The 19,766-nt window shown below is 37.4% G+C and overlaps 1 protein-coding gene across 1 annotated transcript in view; it reads right to left on the bottom strand.

Moving 5' to 3' along the window:
- LOC107710663 (semaphorin-3C-like) overlaps nucleotides 1-19,766 on the bottom strand; it is a 45,473-nt gene that overhangs the window by 20,002 nt on the left and 5,705 nt on the right. The window contains exons 2-4 of the mRNA XM_016515493.1: nucleotides 19,265-19,430; nucleotides 1,528-1,688; nucleotides 811-873 (exon numbers count right to left, since the gene is read on the bottom strand). Of these exons, the coding sequence (XP_016370979.1) occupies nucleotides 811-873; nucleotides 1,528-1,688; nucleotides 19,265-19,397 (357 nt within the window). The 5' untranslated portion in view covers nucleotides 19,398-19,430. The remainder of the gene's footprint in view (nucleotides 1-810; nucleotides 874-1,527; nucleotides 1,689-19,264; nucleotides 19,431-19,766) is intronic.

The following is a 19,766-nucleotide window of genomic DNA, read 5'->3' as shown; positions in this document are numbered from 1 at the left end:
TTATTCCACATCATGAAGTGTAAATAATTGTATAAATTGAGAGTAAATTGTTATAAAGAGGATAAACTAGCTCTCTTCTTTGGGTGAAATATGGCACAGACATTTTTTTATGATATTCACCCAGATATTATACTAACATTCATGATGTGGGGTGAATATAAATTGAGCCATAAACCAGTAAATTGGGACATTTTCGCTCATCTCAATGGCAAAAAGTAGCCAGGTTTACATGAATTTACCCTATTTTTCCAGTCACATGCAATTAAAATATACAACTTCAGTTCAGTGCACTTGTAAATTCCTGTATTTCATTAGTACATAAAATACAGGTTTAAAATGATCATTTGCGGTATGGGTGCGAAGTACAGTATTTTTCTTTGGCCAGTTGAGAACATTAGTCCATTTCTGCATTTACTTAGTTTTAGGACACGTAGTTGATGACAAAGAGAAGGTGTGACCTCTCACTGCGCTACAGACAACATCTAGAGATTGCTTTTGCTTATGGGCACTGGGTCAAGAACCATCTGTTCCTGATCCAGCCATGAAGGTTCAAATTTGAGGACTAAACACTGATTTAAAATCAGCTCATGCTTGGTGCTCTTTTGATTGATTTGGGACAAGTTTAATTAATTGCATGTGATTGTAGGGAGAATAATGCATGTGAAAACAGCTCACTGGATGATCACTTCACCAAGCAACACACAAATAGGAGTTGAATCAAGAATGCTGCTGTCTTCTCTGTGAATCAGAGGCATAAAAGATCTGGCCAACCATAACATGCCATGAGTTTAAAAGTGTCAATGTTCTTACTGTGGGGTCTTTGCCAGCCATCTGACACTCCTCGACCTTAGTAGTGGATGCCGGCCAGAAGATCTGAGAAAAAAAATAAGAGAATAGTGAGAAAATTGTAATATAAGGATGAAGGAACATTTTGACTGACAGATTTATGTTACTATGCACGTCTAATGGGACTACTACACAAGCATAAATGTAATAAGCCAATTTATTAATTATATTAAATCAATATCAAGCATTAAATTGATCAAAAGTCACCTTTCATTATATGCACAAGAGCAGTTTGATCATTCTGCTAAATTTCTCCTTAGACTTTCATGAAAAAAGTAAATTGCCATAAATAACCACTTTAAAGTCTAGTAGTTATTTGTCAAGCTCTTAAAGTAGACACAACTCATGCTGTATTGTACTTCAACTTGGGTGAGGCTTTTTACTGGTGAACTCGTGATTGGGGTTAAGCCCTGCTGGATAGATGTGCAGCATAGACCAGCAAAATGCACTGGAATGCAATGGATCTCTGAAGTTTTGCCAGCCTTTGCTGGAAGAGGAAAGATAAACTTCCATAATTTTTGCCAGTTGTGTTCAAGCTGTCTCCTCAAAAGCCAACACTGTTTAGCCAAACTGCCACTCTCCCATTAGTCAAATGAGAACGAAAGAAATGTGGTCGCCATTGGTTTCTACTGTTGTGCTGCATTTCATGTTGATATAGAGAGGTTTTGACTGCTCTCTCACCTTCAGCATGGTCTGGCTGATGTTGTTGATGTCCATCGAGATTACATGGTCTTTGCAGCCCACGTACATACGGTCTTGATCCTCATCCATGAAAAGGATCCTATAGTCCATGGCCTTCTCAGACAAAGTGAAAAACTCGAAGGACTGGGTTTTCTGCAATTCTGTAATGCAAACACAAGCATGTTCTTTGCATTTGTATGTGAAGTTTTGGTGTTTACTTGCCAATCTTTACCCCAGTATTCCAAAACACACACACACACACATGCTCTCATACTTATACAAAGACGCAAGGCCCTTCACCATACCATCAAAGTCTCCAAAGACCAAACTAATGAATATTCCTTCTTGTTTCTCATTAGTTATTCACTAATGTATAGAGAAGTGGAGGCCACATTGATACCCTCCTCTTCATCTTTATCCTTTTTAACACTGATTCTAAAGCCAATCCCTCATTATTTTTCTCTTCAATGACAAGATAACTCCCACTAGTCCCAATGAAAGTCCCATTGCTCTTATCTACAACCACTTTCTTTTCTTTCACGTTTCTGCTTTTCATCCTCGAATAAAGAGGCGTCTGTATAAAGTACCTGCCAAATAGGTTTGTATATTCACCAAGCTGCCTATAAACACAAAACATGTGCAATGGATCCAGCACAAATTACTCCATGGCTTCTCATTCAAACCAGCACCTTCTAAATTAAGAATTCAAGAATTAAGGTATTATTAATATTAATTAATAAATGCATAAATTAATGCATTAAATAAAATCAAATGTATAACATCAGTCTTTGAAATGGTACCAGAAAAAAAATTGTGCTTAATTTATTTTTAGTTATATTAAATGCATTCATATGTATGTATGTGTATGTGTATATATATATATATATATATATATATATATATATATTTAAACATATATATTTACATTTTTCTACTTAAAATTCTACATTTCATATTTAATTGAAATTCAGGAATTTAAGAGATATTATAATTATTCTATAGATTTAAAAGAACCAGCACACAAGACAAGGTGAAGATCATAGACAGTAGACAGCATGTCTCACCAGATTATTATGGGATTATATTAGGCCTTGTCAAACTCGTCATTCTAATGTAGGTTTAATAAAAAGTGGTGTGGAGGGCAACAGATTACATCAGCCAGGCTTCAAAGTGCCACCGATAGCATCTCCGTAAGATAAGAGTGGCATTATTACTGCTCAAAGAACTCCTCGGGGCAAGACTGAAGTGAGTGCATGAGAACTAGACGGAGGGGAATGAAGACATGACGTTGCAGAAGAAACGGTGGAGGAAACATATGTGAGGAAATAAGCATTAAATAAAATACCTCAAAAGCAGGAGCGAAAGAGAGAAATCCCACTTCTGGTTAGGTTTCAGGAGACTAATTAGAAACATGCAGCTTCTGTAACCTCAGATAGAAATCCCCAAATCCCTTTTCACCCCATTCAGCAGACTCATTTAAAGACTCATGTCATAAAGATTTTCTTTTTGGGAAAATTGCGTTGTCAGGTGAGCCTTTAATTTCAGCTTCCAGTTCAGGTTCTCTCTAATACAAAAATGCTGTGTTGCTCAAAAGTTTAGAAGTAACTTAAGGTTAAGTTTCTTTCTTGACGTGTGTGCGGCACAAAATATTTCCCAGATGTTAAATCCTAAAGTGTACAGTAAAACTGCAGTACGTGTGTTAAAAGTCGAAACTATTTTGATTGACTGTCAATGTTTTAATCATTTGAGGCTGCATTTATCAGATCAAAATACAGTAAAAACAGTAATATTGTAAAATATTGTTACAACTTAAAGTAACTGGTTTTTGTTTGAATGTTTTAAATGTAATTTATTCCTGTGATGGCAAAGCAGCAGCCATTACTCCAGTCTTCAGTGTCACATTAACCTTCAGAAACCATTCGAATACATTTGGCGCTCTAGAAACAATTTTATTATTATCAATGTTGAACAGTTGTGCTGCTTAATATTTTTGTGGAAACCATGATGCATTTTTTTTCTGGATTCTTTGATAATTAGAAAGTTTAACAGCATTTGTTAGAAATAGAGACCTTTTCTAACATTATAAATGTCTTTACTCTCACTTTTGATCATCCTTGCTGAATAAAAGTATTGATTACTTTTCAAGAAAGAATTTTTTACGTACCAAACTTTTGAACGGTAGAGTAAATAAAGGTTTAGTTTGAGAGTGTTAGGTTAAACATTGATTAACCTCAAACTGTTTATTTTTGTGCCATTGTGTTTAATCTGACTTTCATATTTTCTGTCTTTCTAAAAGAATTCCTAATGGGAATTTGAGGCTGTGTTTGTTAGTCTGCACGTGAGAAAGTAAAATACAGCACAGTGGGAAACGTTCACAAGACCTTCCCACCCCACAGATAAACGGACACACGTTCCCCTTCTCAGGAGGATTCTGTGGTGTCTTGTGTCCGTCTGTCCTGACCTCTGAGCCCTGAAAACATGAATCATACTTAAACGCATATCTAAGTCAACATTCCCAATTGACAGGTGCTCTCACACCTGCTAATAATGCGATTAAGGAAAATTAATGTGGTTTATTTCATATTTGGGTTTCCACAAGGGGATACAACAGAATGATTATCTAATTTACGCTAAATGTAAAATAATATTTGACATAAGGTCAAAGGTCACTTAGCACATTTTTCAGTGATGGCAGATGGGGTGCATACTGTCTACTAAAACTTTGCACATCAGTGGAGATGGGAAAGCTACTTTTAAGTATCTAACATAGTAAAGACAGTAATTCTACACTCTTAAAAATAAAGGTGCTTCAAAAGGTTCTTCACGCGATGCCATAGAAGAACCATTTTTGGTTCCACAAAGAACCATTCAGTCAAAGGCTCTTTAAAGAACCATCTCTTTCTTACCTTTTTATAATCTGAAGAACCTTCTTTCGCCACAAAGAACCTTTTGTGAAACAGAAAGGTACTTCAGATGTTAAAGGTTCTTTATGGAACCATTTAGACAAAAAGGTTCTTCTATGGCATCGTGAAGCACCTTTATTTTTAAGAGTGTAGGCTTGTAATTTATTTATTATATATTTTATAAATTGGGAACTGAAAAGAGAACTTTTGGCTAAACTAACCAATTGTCTGAATGACTAATCCTACACTGAAATTTTATTAATTAACAAACATAAAAACTGAAGAATGCTTTTTGTGCAATTATCTTTACATTACAGCTAGGGTTGCAAAGGGGTGAAAAAACTTTCCAAAAATCCCTGGAATATTCCAAAAAATCCTGGAAAGTTTCCAAAATTTCTGGAATATTTCCGAAATTTAGTTTTTGCAACCCTAATTACAGCCCATTTTAGGCAGATTCACTCCAGGTAGCTTGAGTTAGTTAGGTGGCTCTTATGTAATGCAGTTTTCAAATTGTGCCAGGCCAGTTGGATTGGGATCAAGGCTTTGACTGCGACACTGCATCAATGGAGAACATTCATCTTTTTGTTGATGAGCCACTGCAGTGATAATTTGGCCCTGTGTTTTGGATCATGAACTCTCTCTGTGAGGTGCACCCTTCAGCTTTGGAGAAACACTGATTGCATCATACTGCAAGAGACGCTTGGCAGCTTCATCCAAATGAGACTTTATTAGGGTCTGAATGCTTTTGAAAAGGCGGTGTTTTCATATGCCATGTTAAACTTTAAATTTTCAGCTTGGTCTGCCTCAGTGGTCTAACAGCGCTTGTCAATGTCAAAATAATTGAGATGGCCAATCAAGTCAAAGTAGGTGGGATTTACTGTTCACAGAAATTCCAGCATGTGTGTGTGTTTGTGTGCGTCAATTAAAGCAGTGCATTAATATAGAACACCTGTGTGTGTGTGTATATATATATATATATATATACACACACACACATACATACTGTATATACATACATACATACATATATATATGTATGTATGTATATACAGTATGTATGTGTGTCACATACATAGGTACCCCCCAGTGTTCAAGACATAGTTATGGCCTTGCTTTCATGTGAAAAAAGCATTAGTGGTAGGGATTTTTCAGTTATTCTTCTGTAGGTTTACATCAATATTCCAGTAGTTGGCAACAAGTAATTGAATCTTCCAATTAAACTGTTTGTTCAAAAATACTGATTCATTCAGGGACAGCAATCACATACTAGTGATTTATGGAGTTATTAACTCAAGTGATTAGTTCAAAAACATGGATTACGTCCAGAGTTCTTTGTTAAGATGTGGTCACTTTTGCCATTGCTCTGTGAAATTTAAAACACAGTTTTCACTCGTCAATAATTTGGTCATGTCAATTTGCTGCATTTACCAACAGAAAGCTGCTGGTTTTGGTTTAAAATGGACTTCTGTGTGAGCTGTGCTTCATACATTGCTATGCTATTGACAATGGGCAGAAGACCTTTTTTGACAATTCATCTGAAATTCGGCTAATGTGACCACAATAAAAGCTAATTTGGCTAATAATTGGAAATATTGTATCCAAAAGGTAAGTTACTCAAGATTAACTTCTTGTTTATTGAACTATTGCATAAAAGCAACATCACACTCGATTGTAAACAGTGACGTTACTAACTATATTTTTCAAAGGTGTGATGTTAGTTAAGCGACAACTTACTATCCTGTCCTTTCTCTCATGTGTTTAGCATTTGAAAGTCAGGTTGGTTCGGATGATGGAAATGAAAATTCCATTGGGTATTTTTCGCCATTTTATATCTTTATTTATATTGAAGTATAGTTAAATGCTGCTGTTCATTTTCATTTGTTTTTTGAGAAGCTTCACTGTTGACGAACAGATTTCAACTCCCACAAAGCTGAGAATTTTTTATGTTTTGTGAATAAATTAATGGGTCCAGACTCCAGACACAAAAAAAAAATGGGCATCACATCAGTGATCCATCGACATACAGCTGAAGCAAATGTCTGGAGAACCCAGTCATCAATGAAAGGGAATTACAAAACACAAGCATTTTTGTAAAGTTAAACCACAATTTAAAGCATAATATTAATTTAAAAACATAATGTAGTCCAATCATGACTAGTGTCGAGAGACTATTGATGAGGGTCCTGATCTCAGAGTGGATAATAGATGAAGAATGCACAGTTATTATGCTACATCGTGGAAAATTGGTAGACGTCAACCCAGACGACAACTTCTGAGAGAAACTCTGAGTTTGAATGCTTTCAGCAATCAAACTCACAATCAGCAGTTCATGCATGATGAATATGAATCAACGTCAAGCAAATCAAAACCATACTCCATATTTTAAAGTTCGATATGTAACGTTAAACCCCAGGCTAAAACACGTCAAGAGGGCTTTTGATAATGAATACATTTTGTTTGTGATATTTCCCAACATACATGCTGTATTAGTCATGGGCTGGACCACATTCCTGCATGGTTAAATCAGGAAGATCAACACGGAGATGCTCGTCACACATCCTAGTAGGATTGGTCCTGGAGGAGACATTCTGGGCGTTGCTTTGTAGATACGGTTGACTATGACATGGCTAGTGTTGTTTGCCCAGCAGGGTGCTCTTTAAACTGCCGATGGTGTGGTTTTCTGGAAGGGTTATATTGCGAAGAAGTGCTGGGAATGTTTTCCTCAGAAGAGTTATGTCTAGGCCTTTCCCTGAGCTCTTCAGTGGATTGAAATTTGATATATGTGAATAAAAGTCGCTTATGAGCTTGTGTAGTCAACACCAGAAGGTTGATTCTCAATATACTACAGTTTGCTTCCCTTTAAATCAGCTGTGAAAGGAACAGAGCTCTTCTATTGCTGAAAGCAAGTAGTGATAACACCTTGAACTCGTAGTCGACAGTATAAAACAGTTATGTTATGTGTAGGAGAGAGTTTCAAAATGGGGATGCGGGATCTTAAAAAAAACGTATAACGTATACTATAAATGAACCCAGAATATTCCTCTAATACAGAAACCCAAAAAGAAGGTTACTCCATTAGCAATGTGAATGATGATCTTTTTCAGACCTTTAATAAGAGCAAGCTTTGAGCAGCCAACCAAGAGATGAACTAAGAACCTTAACCATGCTAGCTAGTAAGAGATGAGTTTCCACTTCCTCATTCCACTCACAACCTTTTTGTTTTCATTTATACAGAGCAGTCGAGCAGAACTGGAACAAAGCCCTTTTGTGCTAAGAAACTTCTTAAACATCCATTATTAAACAGCATGAGAGGGTTATGGGTCTCGATCTGCTCAGAGGAGACCATCAAGACATGCAAGACCACATGTTTGATCATAAAACAGAAGCTTCCAAAGAAATCCATACTGCATGTTCGGGGCACAAGGTTACAAGATTAGAGAATCGCTGGTAGGTTTAAGAGTTTAATGAGTACACATTCACCTTGACGCGGATCAAATAATCCATATTTTTTGCTAAGCCCATTACCAGCCCATAGTTGTCAATACTGGCTTTGCTTGGTTAGCATTGTGAAGCCACAGTACCACAATGACAAAAACTGATGGATGCTTAAACTGAGATCAAATTAAGTAAACAAGTTGGTCCTGTCAAACAAAAGAAACTATCCGCTGTTACATTCCAAATTAATGTAGCTTTACTAGACAATTGTAGAATTATTCTTTAATAAATGATGATAGCTAGTTCTATTGGATATACAGTAACATATAGGAGACAATATACCATAAAGCCATTTACATGACTAACTCAAACCTAGTGCGGAATATGTGTGGGGAAATATTTCGCCTTCACATAAAATTCCCGATTACATAGAAATGACTGTATTTCGCCCACAAAAATTGGCTGAACAGTGGTAAATGTGACTGCACATCTGTTAAATTTTAAGCCTGTTTTATCACCTTTAAGATAAAAATCATATGCCTGAGCTCTTAGAAATGTAGTAGCACAACTAATCCATTTTACTTGTGGAATGAAGTTCAAAACAACAACAAACTCTTAAATGTAAGTAAATGTTAAATGCATTAAATGTAATCAGATCAGAATATCATCAGGTTCTTAGAGTTGGCTAACAGAATAGCATCAGTCTGTTAGCTTTACAAGGAACACGTTTGTTCTTTGAGAGATCATGAAAACAGAGATCAGCTGAGCTCTTTTACAAGAGAACCTGGATTGATTTTAAAGTCATGATGCCAAATGTCTGGTTTAGGTTGCCCGCTAATGTCACTGAACCGCTGCATGCGCCTCTGTCTCGGCTGCCAATACTTTAACCAAAAATCAGCCTCCTTTCAGATTAGAATCACTACAACTGATTTCAGACCTGAGCTCAGATTTTCCATGTAATTTGAAAGTGAAACAAAGTAAATTAATCAAACAGGCAGTCGTAACATATTTAACCAGTCTGTATGCTTAAAAATTATTTTGAACGACCTTGTTTCTGCATTAAGATGCATTGAGATTCAGTCTGAAAGAAAAAATGTTAAATTTTCTGTGTGTTTTTGCGAAAAATGTTAATGTTGGGTGCAATTATTTTGAGAAATCTGTAATTTTTCTTTATTCCTTGACAGCCCTAATATATATTTTTAATTCATAAATAAATAAATAAAAAATTATCTTATTAATCATGCATAAAATATAAAAATAGTTAGTAAGAATACAATGTTGTGTAAACATTTTGAATCCAACAATTGAAAGAAAAAAAAACTTGCTTAAATACATAGTGCATTTTAGGACAACTCTCCTGGATTGAATTGATTTGATGTAAATTTGCATATGTAAGCATAATCATTCTCAGAATGTTCAAAGGACTATCAGATCTATAACACAACCAACACCATGCGGACAAACCATTGCATGAACCTGCTGAGAGACACTAATTATACTTCAAAACTCAAGCCAAGGTTTTCCAGGCTCCATTAACTTTGCTTTACCGGCTTAACTTCCAATTACAGCCGCAGCTTTTGTTAACTTGCCCCTCATTGCCTGAAAGCTAAGAGCTGGTGTGCATAAATTAACTGTATATGCAAATATAAAGGCAATGTCCCATTCATTCAGAATGCTACTGGTGCCAGTGTTGCTCAGGGAGCAAGTGGGTGGAGTACCCAGAACTCATGTTCTTCATGAAGATGGAGTGCCCCTGGCCTTCAAGACATGACTTTAAACCCCTTTCAAAAGCTGCTGCTGTGTAGACAATAACATGGTTCTTTGGTTTGGTTCTGCATGGTTAAACTCACATAATGTGAGGTGTAAGTGATTTCACACATACTCGTAGACTCAAAGCCTCTTGTCCAGGCAACCGTATATGTCATCCTCATTTAAGCTCACAATATGTTTGGCCCTGGTTCAGTTGCATGATCTATCATGCTGTAAGATAGAAAAATGGAGGCTGCCAAGTGATTGGTACTTGCTAAAGTACCATTACAATTATAGTTTTCTATGCAATAGGTCTTATGGATTTTTGCCTGGTTGATAATGAAACATTGAAAAATACTGTAGATGCATACAATATAAGAGACTTCGACCAGTAAGAAACAACCTATCAATTTGGGCTGAGCGGTATATCAAGTTTGTACGTATCACGGTTGCCTACTGTGAGGAGCGAGGAACGAGGAAACAAGGGATTTCACACAGAACAGTCTTTAATGATCCACAGGAGGAAACACAGGGTAGCCAGGAGTCACACGTAGCACAATAACGTTAAGAACCGACGAACACAGACTGCACCGACTGGGGCTAAATACACAGGATATTTGGGAAGACACAGGTGTACGGGATTACTAATTAAACTAAACGAGGACAGAAACAAGACCAAATAAGCGAACACTAGAACAGAAACAGGGGCAAAACAGAATGAGATCCGCGGCAGAGCCGGAGCGACTGAGGACCAAGGTGGAGCTGGCGGGAGGAAGGAGCCCAATGGAGACGGGGGGACAGTGCAACGAGGTGCCGCCGGAGGAGCGGAGTCCTGAGGCGATGGTGAGTCGACGCCCGACCAAGGCGGAGCCGGAGGGACGAGGGAGCCCGGTGGAGCTGGTGGATCGACGGGTGACGGTGGAGGCGAGGGAGCTAGGAGCGTGGAGTCAGACCCGCGGAGCTCGCACTGTAATGATGGTGGGCTGAGGGCGAGCAGAGGAGCTGCCAGTCAACAGTGGTGGAGGAGGCAGGAGCAGGTGGGAGGGCCGGCATTTGTAAACCTCTGGGCATTCAGGGCTAAACTCTGGATCGGGAGCCCCCTCTAGGCTGAACACGGGAACAGGATGGCGCACTGGAGGAGCGGGCACTGGAGGGCGCTCTGGACGGGATTCGGGGACTGGAGCCCTCTCCTCTTCGGTGTGGCACATTTGCCACGCCATACTCAGCTCACCCTCAAGTGCGGGTAGCTGGTGGTGCTTGCTATCAGCTGGAACAGTCTCGTATAGTCCTCGAGCGATCTCTCCCCCTGCTCCAGCAGGAGGAGGAGATATTCCGGGCGAAGGAGGGCATCCATGAGGGAACAGCGGGAAACAAAAAACACTGAACGAAAAACGGGAAAAAAAGAGGCAAATACGCCGTTTTATCGGTCGGTTCTTCTGTCACGGTTGCCTACTGTGAGGAGCGAGGAACGAGGAAATGAGGGATTTCACACAGAACAGTCTTTAATGATCCACAGGAGGAAACACAGGGTAGCCAGGAGTCACACGTAGCACAATAACGTTAAGAACCGACAAACACACACTGGGGCTAAATACACAGGATAATTGGAAAGACACAGGTGTACGGGATGACTAATTAAACTAAACGAGGACAGGAACAAGACCAAATAAGGGAACACTAGAACAGAAACAGGGGCAAAACAGAACATAGACAGTCCAGAATCCTGACAGTATGATATATGGTTATATTTTTTTATAAGCGATAATGGTATGCGGCAATACCGTTTATATCGATATAAAGTAGTTTGATACGAGCGCATCTGAATAATAGCAGAGGATGCAGAGTGAGCTGCTGCGGGGAAAGTGCATAATCCAATTTGCTTTAAACATGAGACATGCTTATATTAAGGGCTATAAAATAACTCGTAAGATATAGTTAACACGTATAGTTTAGTATAGATGCTCTGACTGATACATGTGCTGCTGACAGATTGGATACTCGCGCTGTTTAATGCGTTTGAGATGTGCTGTTTTCCTCAGTAAATAAATAAAACAGAAATAAAACGCTAAAATTATTAGGTAAATCTGAAAAATTAAATAAATAAAAAAACCTAGTAAAAATGAAAAGCACATAAAAATCCTAAAACTAAAATTTCAAATGAAAACTGAAAATACAAAAATAAAAACAAATTTAAAATATGAATAAATACTACAATAGTATGAATAATATTAAAAATAACACTGCCTAGAAAACACCCAAAACACACTGCCAACTATCGTGGCTTTGAGTTTTCTTTTACATTTTCTACAGACACTGTAAGAAACTTTGATTTAGGGTGATCAGGTGAACCCATGAAGCAGGTTGGGATGCGCTCAACGAATCTCGACCACCCAGACAGTAGGGTAACATGCGACAGAGTCGTCAGACAGTCTGTCCGCTTGACATTAGCCACATTCCTCCGGCATCTAGAATGCACACTTACACACTCACACATACACAAATACACTAGCACTCTCATTCAGTAAGCATTTATAAATACTGGCAGAGGGGAAGAAGACCTGCATGCATTGCATTTCACACTGACAGCACTGTTAGCAACTGACTACCTCAATTTGCATTAGCTGGGCTGGCATTTTTCCCTTAAATCCTTCAACACATCTGTCCTCTGGGGTCGCCAGTCAGAGAAGAGCTTTCTCTGCCGCACTATTACAATGGTTCTCTTGTGCATGGTGGAAGAAAAACATGATAGTGCTCAATGTTTGAGTCCCAATTTGCATAGTGTGCATGAAAGTGTCATAAAATTGATAATACAGCCCCCATTTGTGGCATACCTTGAGTGTTAGCATCTAACTAAATAAATTTCCTTAAAATGCATCTTTCAATAATAATAATAATAAACTTTAATAAAAAAGAATGTAGTACCTTTAAGGCAAGATTCTCAAAAACAAAATGGAATATAAAAACAGAACTTTAAATGTATATAAATGGATAAAACTGTAATCAAATAAAATGTTTCCTGGACAAATATTTTATTAAAATTTTATCAAAGTTATTTAGCATTTATATTAAAATTATTTGTATAATTTATATTAAATCATAATTTTTTATTGTTTATTATTCATTTATTAGTTGAATGCTGTAGTTGTCATTAACTTTACACTTATTCATAAAAAATGAATACTTTATAAATGAACTTGTTAAATGAAACTTTACAAATGAAATTGTTGAGGTTAACAGAGGACAGAGCAGGTCATTTAGAAAGTCTGCAAGGAAAAGAAGTGCTTCCTGTTTAAACACGATAGGAAATGCTTGGGCTTTAATTCACATTTATTGGTAATACATTTTACAGTTCTGTCAGATTTCTGCTACAGATAGCATAATATTAGCACAGAGTTCAGATGGGGCAGCTCTCTTGGCAGCTTTGAATTTGATCAACAGTCTTAGATCCTCTGTATCTCTCTGCGTCAGATAGGGCTCGGTTACAGTGCTGTATTTCTCTACTGATTTTGCAAACAGAAAACAAAGCCTATTTTTAGGATCATACGTTTTTTTTCCAAGACACTTAAGAACAACTAAATGTAATTTCTTATTTATTTCTTTTGATTTTGGGGTTAAATATGACTGAATTGATTTGTGATATTCATCCTATGGAACTAAAGCTACTATATAGTTTTAAATTGTTTGTATTTTGGTTATTGTTCAGTCAATTGTTCTTTAACCATGCAGACTTAATGTTGAAAAGTGAAAAGAAAAGAAAAAGTAGCCTACTGTAATTTGGAGGGAGCCAAGTGAACACAATCATAAAGACTCATTTTGAAAATGAAATTCACATTTGTATATAACGTAACACGGGAAGGACCTGTCTACTCCATTACGCCAATGTTTCCTTTCTTTTTCTTTTTAACCAACCTCTTTCCTTTTACAAGTTAGAGTTTTGGCCCCTCAGCTGGAAAAGTTTTAAGAATCTTCAATCCATAAACCATTTTTGGCTTTAAACATATTTTTCAAAGCCATAGGCCTGCACAGTTTGAGCAAACAGAAAAAGACTTAGAAAGGAGGGTGAAAACATGGAACAACCCTTGAATACATTAGCATGAATCAATAGGACAGAACGTGCATGTTAACTCCACCATTATGACGGGCTGTTCTCAGTATTGACAGACATGGATTGATCATGGTATCTGCAGGCAAACAGAGTAAACAGTGATATCTACCCAGGTTAAAAAGGTGAGCAAGGTGAAATGGGGGCAAGAAAGAGGACAAATGCTGTCTGCCTCGAGCACTGCGGCCCAAGCTCTAACTCGATCAGTTAACCTAGACATAGCCTGCAGATAAACACATGTGTTGGCCTTAATATGCCACTGCTGACAGCTTCGACAAGTCATGTTTTGTATAGAATGGAATTCCCCAAACATTCTGCACTGTATTTGTGTGTGTTCATTGCTTAATATTTTACATGTGTTCAATGTTCATAGCTATTATCCTTAGCCAAAATAATCTGTTTTACAACTCCAAAGAACTATTTGGTCTGTTAGTCTCAACTTGAAATAGGCTGACGCTCCATTTATAGTTTTTCTGACCTCATTCTAACACTAACCTGACCTAACTACGACCTCTTAACCTCAGACACAACCAAGAGGAAGTTGTAGCCAAAGTTCTTTCACCCAGCATTGATTGTTAGTATTAGTATTAGACTTCTGTGTGTAACTTGCCTAGCAATTAGGTTTTCAGCTGATTAGACTTATGATTCTGAATGGGTTTTTTTTTTTGTTTTTTTTTTGTTTTTAGTTTTTGTTTTGTTTTGTTTTGTTTTGGATGAATGATACATTTATATAGAGCTTTCTTGTGTATTGCTATACACCCAGAACGCTTTACAAAATATGTGGGGGGGGGGGGTTCTCCAGTAAGAGAACATCAAAAACAATACAGAAACCTCCTTTGAATGGTGACGTAAGCACCCTAGGAACCACCTAGCAACAGCCTAGCAACCACCCAGAAAACCAAAGCAAGACCCTAGCAATGAGCTAGCCATTTCAGAAAATTTAAAAAAAGAAAAGAAAAAAAAGGTAACACTTTATTTTAAGGTGTTCTTGTTACACGTTACATGTACTTACTATTATGATAACAATTAATTATGTATATTTACATGCAAGTAACCCTAAGCCAAACCCTAATCCTAATCCTAACCATATAGTAAGTACATGTAGTTAATTAATATTACTCAGTACTTATATGTATAATTACACAGTAATAAGGACGCCTTAAAATAAAGTGTAACCAAACAAAATGTAAAACAAAAACCATTTTCAACTTAAAACAGAGAACTTTTTATGCATTTTGGCCATTCATTTACATGGCAACAGCATTTTGGGGGCCTGGAAATGCAAACTTTTGAAAATGAGTTTCAAAGAGCAAGTTTTTGAAATCAATTCTGTTATTCTCTCTGTGTAAACTACAAAAATGTACATTTGTGAAACCGGTGACATCATGCACATGCAAATTACGTGTAAGTGAACACAAATTGACATCGCCAACTACTGGCCTGGCATGTATAATACAGCATTTTTAGCCATTTTTGAGGATCCATGTGACATTGTCATCTTTTTTAACCTTTTAAAAAACCAAAAGAAAAACTTTTCTATTTTTAGTACAATTGACCCTTCGCCGGGAGCTTGATTGACAGGCGATATGACCAATAATAACGGTGAATTTGTCTGTCAAGCAAACCGTCGGAGGAAGTGAACTTGAAAAATGGTGTGTATCGATGTCTTTCTGCGGTTGAAACAAGATAACTTCTGATGTTCACTCAATATTTATTTTGTGCTATAACTAGTATAGAAGAAGAGATGATCAGTTCATGTGGCGCAAGAGCCACAAAACGGCATTTATGGTTTGAATTTTGTTAAAAAATGACCAAATTTGAAAGCTGAGACTTTGTTTCATACCAAAAGTAGCTTGCTCTGTCTTGTCTGTCGTCGGCATGTTGTCAGTGTCCTGTGAAATCGCCATGGCTTGTCGGACATAGCAACAGTAACTAAGGGGGGAGGGTCTTTGCGAACGGTCAATTGTGTCATTTAAATGTACACTTAGTGTGAGATATCACATGTATCAGGGCAGGAACATCATCATTATAGTCAAACCAAAGTAAAACTGGATTGCTCAACATCACACTTCTGGGCTTCAGCCACAGCTCAGAAATGATTTATGCCTAAGACGTTACCTTATAGCCGATGAATGTGATGTTGGCTGAGGTCAATGTTGTTTAATCCTCAAAGTGATATCTGGGGTAGAAAATTCAGAGAATGCTTTACCTTGGCCATGACTGGGTTTGAGCAAATGTTAGTCTTGATTTTCTGCTGTAAAAGGACTACAATTAAGATAAAAATCAGACCTTCATAGATGAGGCTTTTTTCAAAGTTGCCGTGTGTATTTTCATAAAAGTTAACATTCTCAGTTTATGGCACACACACACTCGTAAATGCTGTGTTGTGGCCTGCTGGTGGATAAAAGAGTTTTAATACTGCATAATTGCATACGACAAACAATCCGAGGGCAAAAATGTGTGCTGCGTGTTTTTGTGGAAACAGAAAATTTGTGCATGCACGCAAACTGGCATACATTCGTCAAAGATGGCTTCCAGTCACAACATAGAAAAACACCCAGCTATGTCGTGCAATACAGCTGTCTTCGCCGTCTCCTATTTTTTTAACAGCACGGCTTATAAGATGAAATGCATTACTTGCCTCAGTTGGTACACTGTTAAATATCAGTTTATAAATAACAAAGAACAGAACTGTCAGCTGATATAAACAGAGTTTGACATAGCTAGTAAAACAACGTGAAGGTTGTACTACTCGTGTTCGGAGTCACGTGAAAAAGCTGCGGTGAAAGATGCTGAAAATATTTGTGTTCGTCTCATGATTGGAAAGAATACCTTATGAACTTGTTAAAGACGGCACGCGATGAATGGTCGGGAAGCAACGTGTAGTCTGACATGTTTCTTGTCCACGACACGACAAGATTTTAGGAGTCAAAATCGTGTAATCTGACACAGTGACTATTGTGACCGACAAAAATATTGTGTAGTCTGAACCCGGCATTACACCGACTTCATCGCCCAGGTTTATTTTTTCACAAGGTGTTAGTTTGGCTCAAATCACATAGAGTAACTGACCCTTTGCTAAGTTCTTCTTAGCTCTGCTTGGCTTTTCTTAATTTGTTCAATTAGCTTCCAAAATGTTCATTATGCCATTTATTAAGGAATAACTTCAACTGGAATATTGAGGTTTTTCTTTTTTCTTCAGTTTTTTTTCTTCTTCTTCCTTCTCTAGTCATGGACGCTGGGAGACACCCAAAGCTCCCAGCTCTCTCCATAAAGATGCTTTCAGACGTGACTTTACTGGAGCTCCTCAAACACCCCAGAACATCTGGAGCATTCCTAGTCCAATCCAGCTGACATATTCAGACCCTGTTCGCTATAATACTCACGTTTTTTAACCTATACATCTGTCTTCTTCCAAAACTCTCAGAAAGATGAAAATGATCCAAAAGACATTAAAGGGATGTCTAAATCACGTAGATGACAAACCGGGACCTCATAAATTGTTTCTGTTGATTCATTCCCAGACTATACATTACACTGTTCATTTACTGTGAAACACTCTCCAAAATACAAACACATCTGATTTTTCAATGATTAAGACGTCTTCTGTATTTCGGTAATCGTTTTCTCAACCAAAAAAGGATTATTTGTAGAGGTCTCTAGACTGAATGACTTCTCCAGAGGCCATCTCAACCTCACAAAGACATTACTCAAATCCACACCTGCTGTGAAGAGACGTAGTTTAAGATGAAGCTGGCTTGATTAGTATTAACTAATCTGGCTTTAATTTGTTTGCAGCACAGTGACAGCCGGCTGTTTAGGATGTTCTTATTAAAGTCAAACAGAGCGTGTTACGTGGCATTCTTCAGAAGGACGCAAAGCCGTTCCAGAATGCTTTGAGTGTGAGCATAGTTTTTCCATGGCACAATCCTCTCTGACACTACTCATGTCGCCTTTACCAAAGCTTCCCGCTGCTTCTTTTCAGCACATAAGACATAGACGGATGACTACACTAGGGAATGTGCTGGAAAGACAAGGAGAACGAATGGAATGACAAATTAGGCCAAAAACATGGATTGAAAGGAAAAAGAGAGCTGGAAAGCATATAAAAACTGTGTAATTGTAAGAACAAGAAACAAATGTCCACTACTGAAGAACAAAGCATAAATTGGACTCTTATATTTGAGTCAGTGACAAGATACTCAATATTTAGTCCAGACCTATTAAGCTATTTAAAAAAATGCAATTTACACCAACAACTTTACTACATCTTTTCTATGATTAAAACAAAAAGTTCTTTTTTTTTGTAGAAAATGGTGTAAATGTTTTTCAGAAATGTATGAAACCAAAAAAGTATATGTGTTTTAAGCTAGACGTTGAAAAGATTTCTCCTTTAACTTTCTAGTGGAAACATCTATTGTTTAATATGCCTGAATCAACCTGTCTACATTGTCTACCTGGCCATTTTACACCAACAAAAGAGTCAGATCTGTTAGAAAATCATCTTAAAGTGAACATGTTTTCCTAGAAAGCAGAACAACTGGTATCCTACACCATCGAATGCACTGACACACCACCTATTCCGTTACTCAACTATATTAAATGTTTGCTACAGCAGACAAGAGGAAAGATCACCCTTGACATTTGATATGAGACCAGCTCAGCCATTTCCATTAGAATGATCAAAGTCATGGAAACTTTATTCTTGAGTTTGCACCCAGAGATGATGTTTCAAGCACGTAATATAAGCTTTATGTCATACTGTGGATATATTAACAACAGCAAAAAAACATGTATTAAATGTCACTTCAGATCAAAGTACATTTTATCATTGCAGACCATTAAACCATCTGCAGCAGTGACACAGTTAAAACTGCTAGATCGATATTGTGCAAGTCTGGTGTGACTCGCAAGCAAAATGATCTGAAAAAAAAATATTTTCCACAATTTATTATTCATTTGTAATTCAACTAGTAATATAATGTCATATTTTTAATAACAGCTCAGTGTGTACCCCAAAAAGTATTTTTCCTGACCGCACTTTAATCAGATTTAAAGGGTTTGACTGTGTCCCAAATTATATTTAACTTTACCATATAGGAACTAAGCCAAAAATACAAATCTTTCAGAGTCTTTCAGAAAATGTCCACGTTGTTCAACAAAGTTTAAAAGTGATGTGAATGAATGTGAAGCTTTTCTCCGCCAATCAGTGAACAAAAGACCAGGTACCAATCAATCAATAAACAGCAAACCTTAATTGAATATACTAAAAGATTTATTTCAGCCTATCCTAAGTATCTTAGCAATGTTGAACACATTGTCAAAGCCAAAGTAGCACATTCAGAGCTCATGACAGTGGCACAGCGACATAATGAAGGACAAATAGACCCCTCGATCTGGTTTAGGGCACTCTGATGAGAATGTTTTATCAAGGGAAGTGACCTCACTTAAAGAGGACATGATGTCATCGGAAAGGGTTCTTGTAATTAAAGTAACCCCCATCTAAAAGGAAATGCCTTGATTGGAGTCTGACATTGACCATTCTTACCTTGAAATGACAGGAAGACCCGTGGCTGTGGTGGAAAAAGACCATGGATGCAGGTGACACAGAGGACGAGGGGAAGTAACAACTGCATGCTCGTCCCAAACGGCCAAACCCAGAACACTCCTGACCTCCCCATGACTGCTGAGGAGAGACACCCAGACCAGCCCACCTGCAAAGACAAGGTGAAGGAACGGTTAAGGACAAAAGAGTTGTACTGAAGAGAAAAGACATTTCAAAGGCTTCAGATGGAAAACAAATAATATATGCACTTTGAGGGTAGAGGTAGACACATGGAATCCCATTATTAACAATTATTTATGACCAATTTTGTTCAGTTAAATTATTAAATAGAAATTTTTAAATATTATTTAAATATACATATATGTATATATATATGTGACCCTGGAGCACAAAACCAGTGTTAAGTCGCTGGGGTATATTTGTAGCAATAGCCCAAAATACATTGTATGGGTCAAAATTATCGATTTTTCTTTTATGCCAAAAA

The sequence above is a fragment of the Sinocyclocheilus rhinocerous genome, unplaced genomic scaffold, assembly GCF_001515625.1.
Source record: "Sinocyclocheilus rhinocerous isolate Xijiao unplaced genomic scaffold, SAMN03320098_v1.1 scaffold357, whole genome shotgun sequence".
In the NCBI taxonomy this organism is placed as follows: Eukaryota; Metazoa; Chordata; class Actinopteri; order Cypriniformes; family Cyprinidae; genus Sinocyclocheilus; species Sinocyclocheilus rhinocerous.
This window is presented reverse-complemented; position numbering and strand designations above follow the sequence as displayed.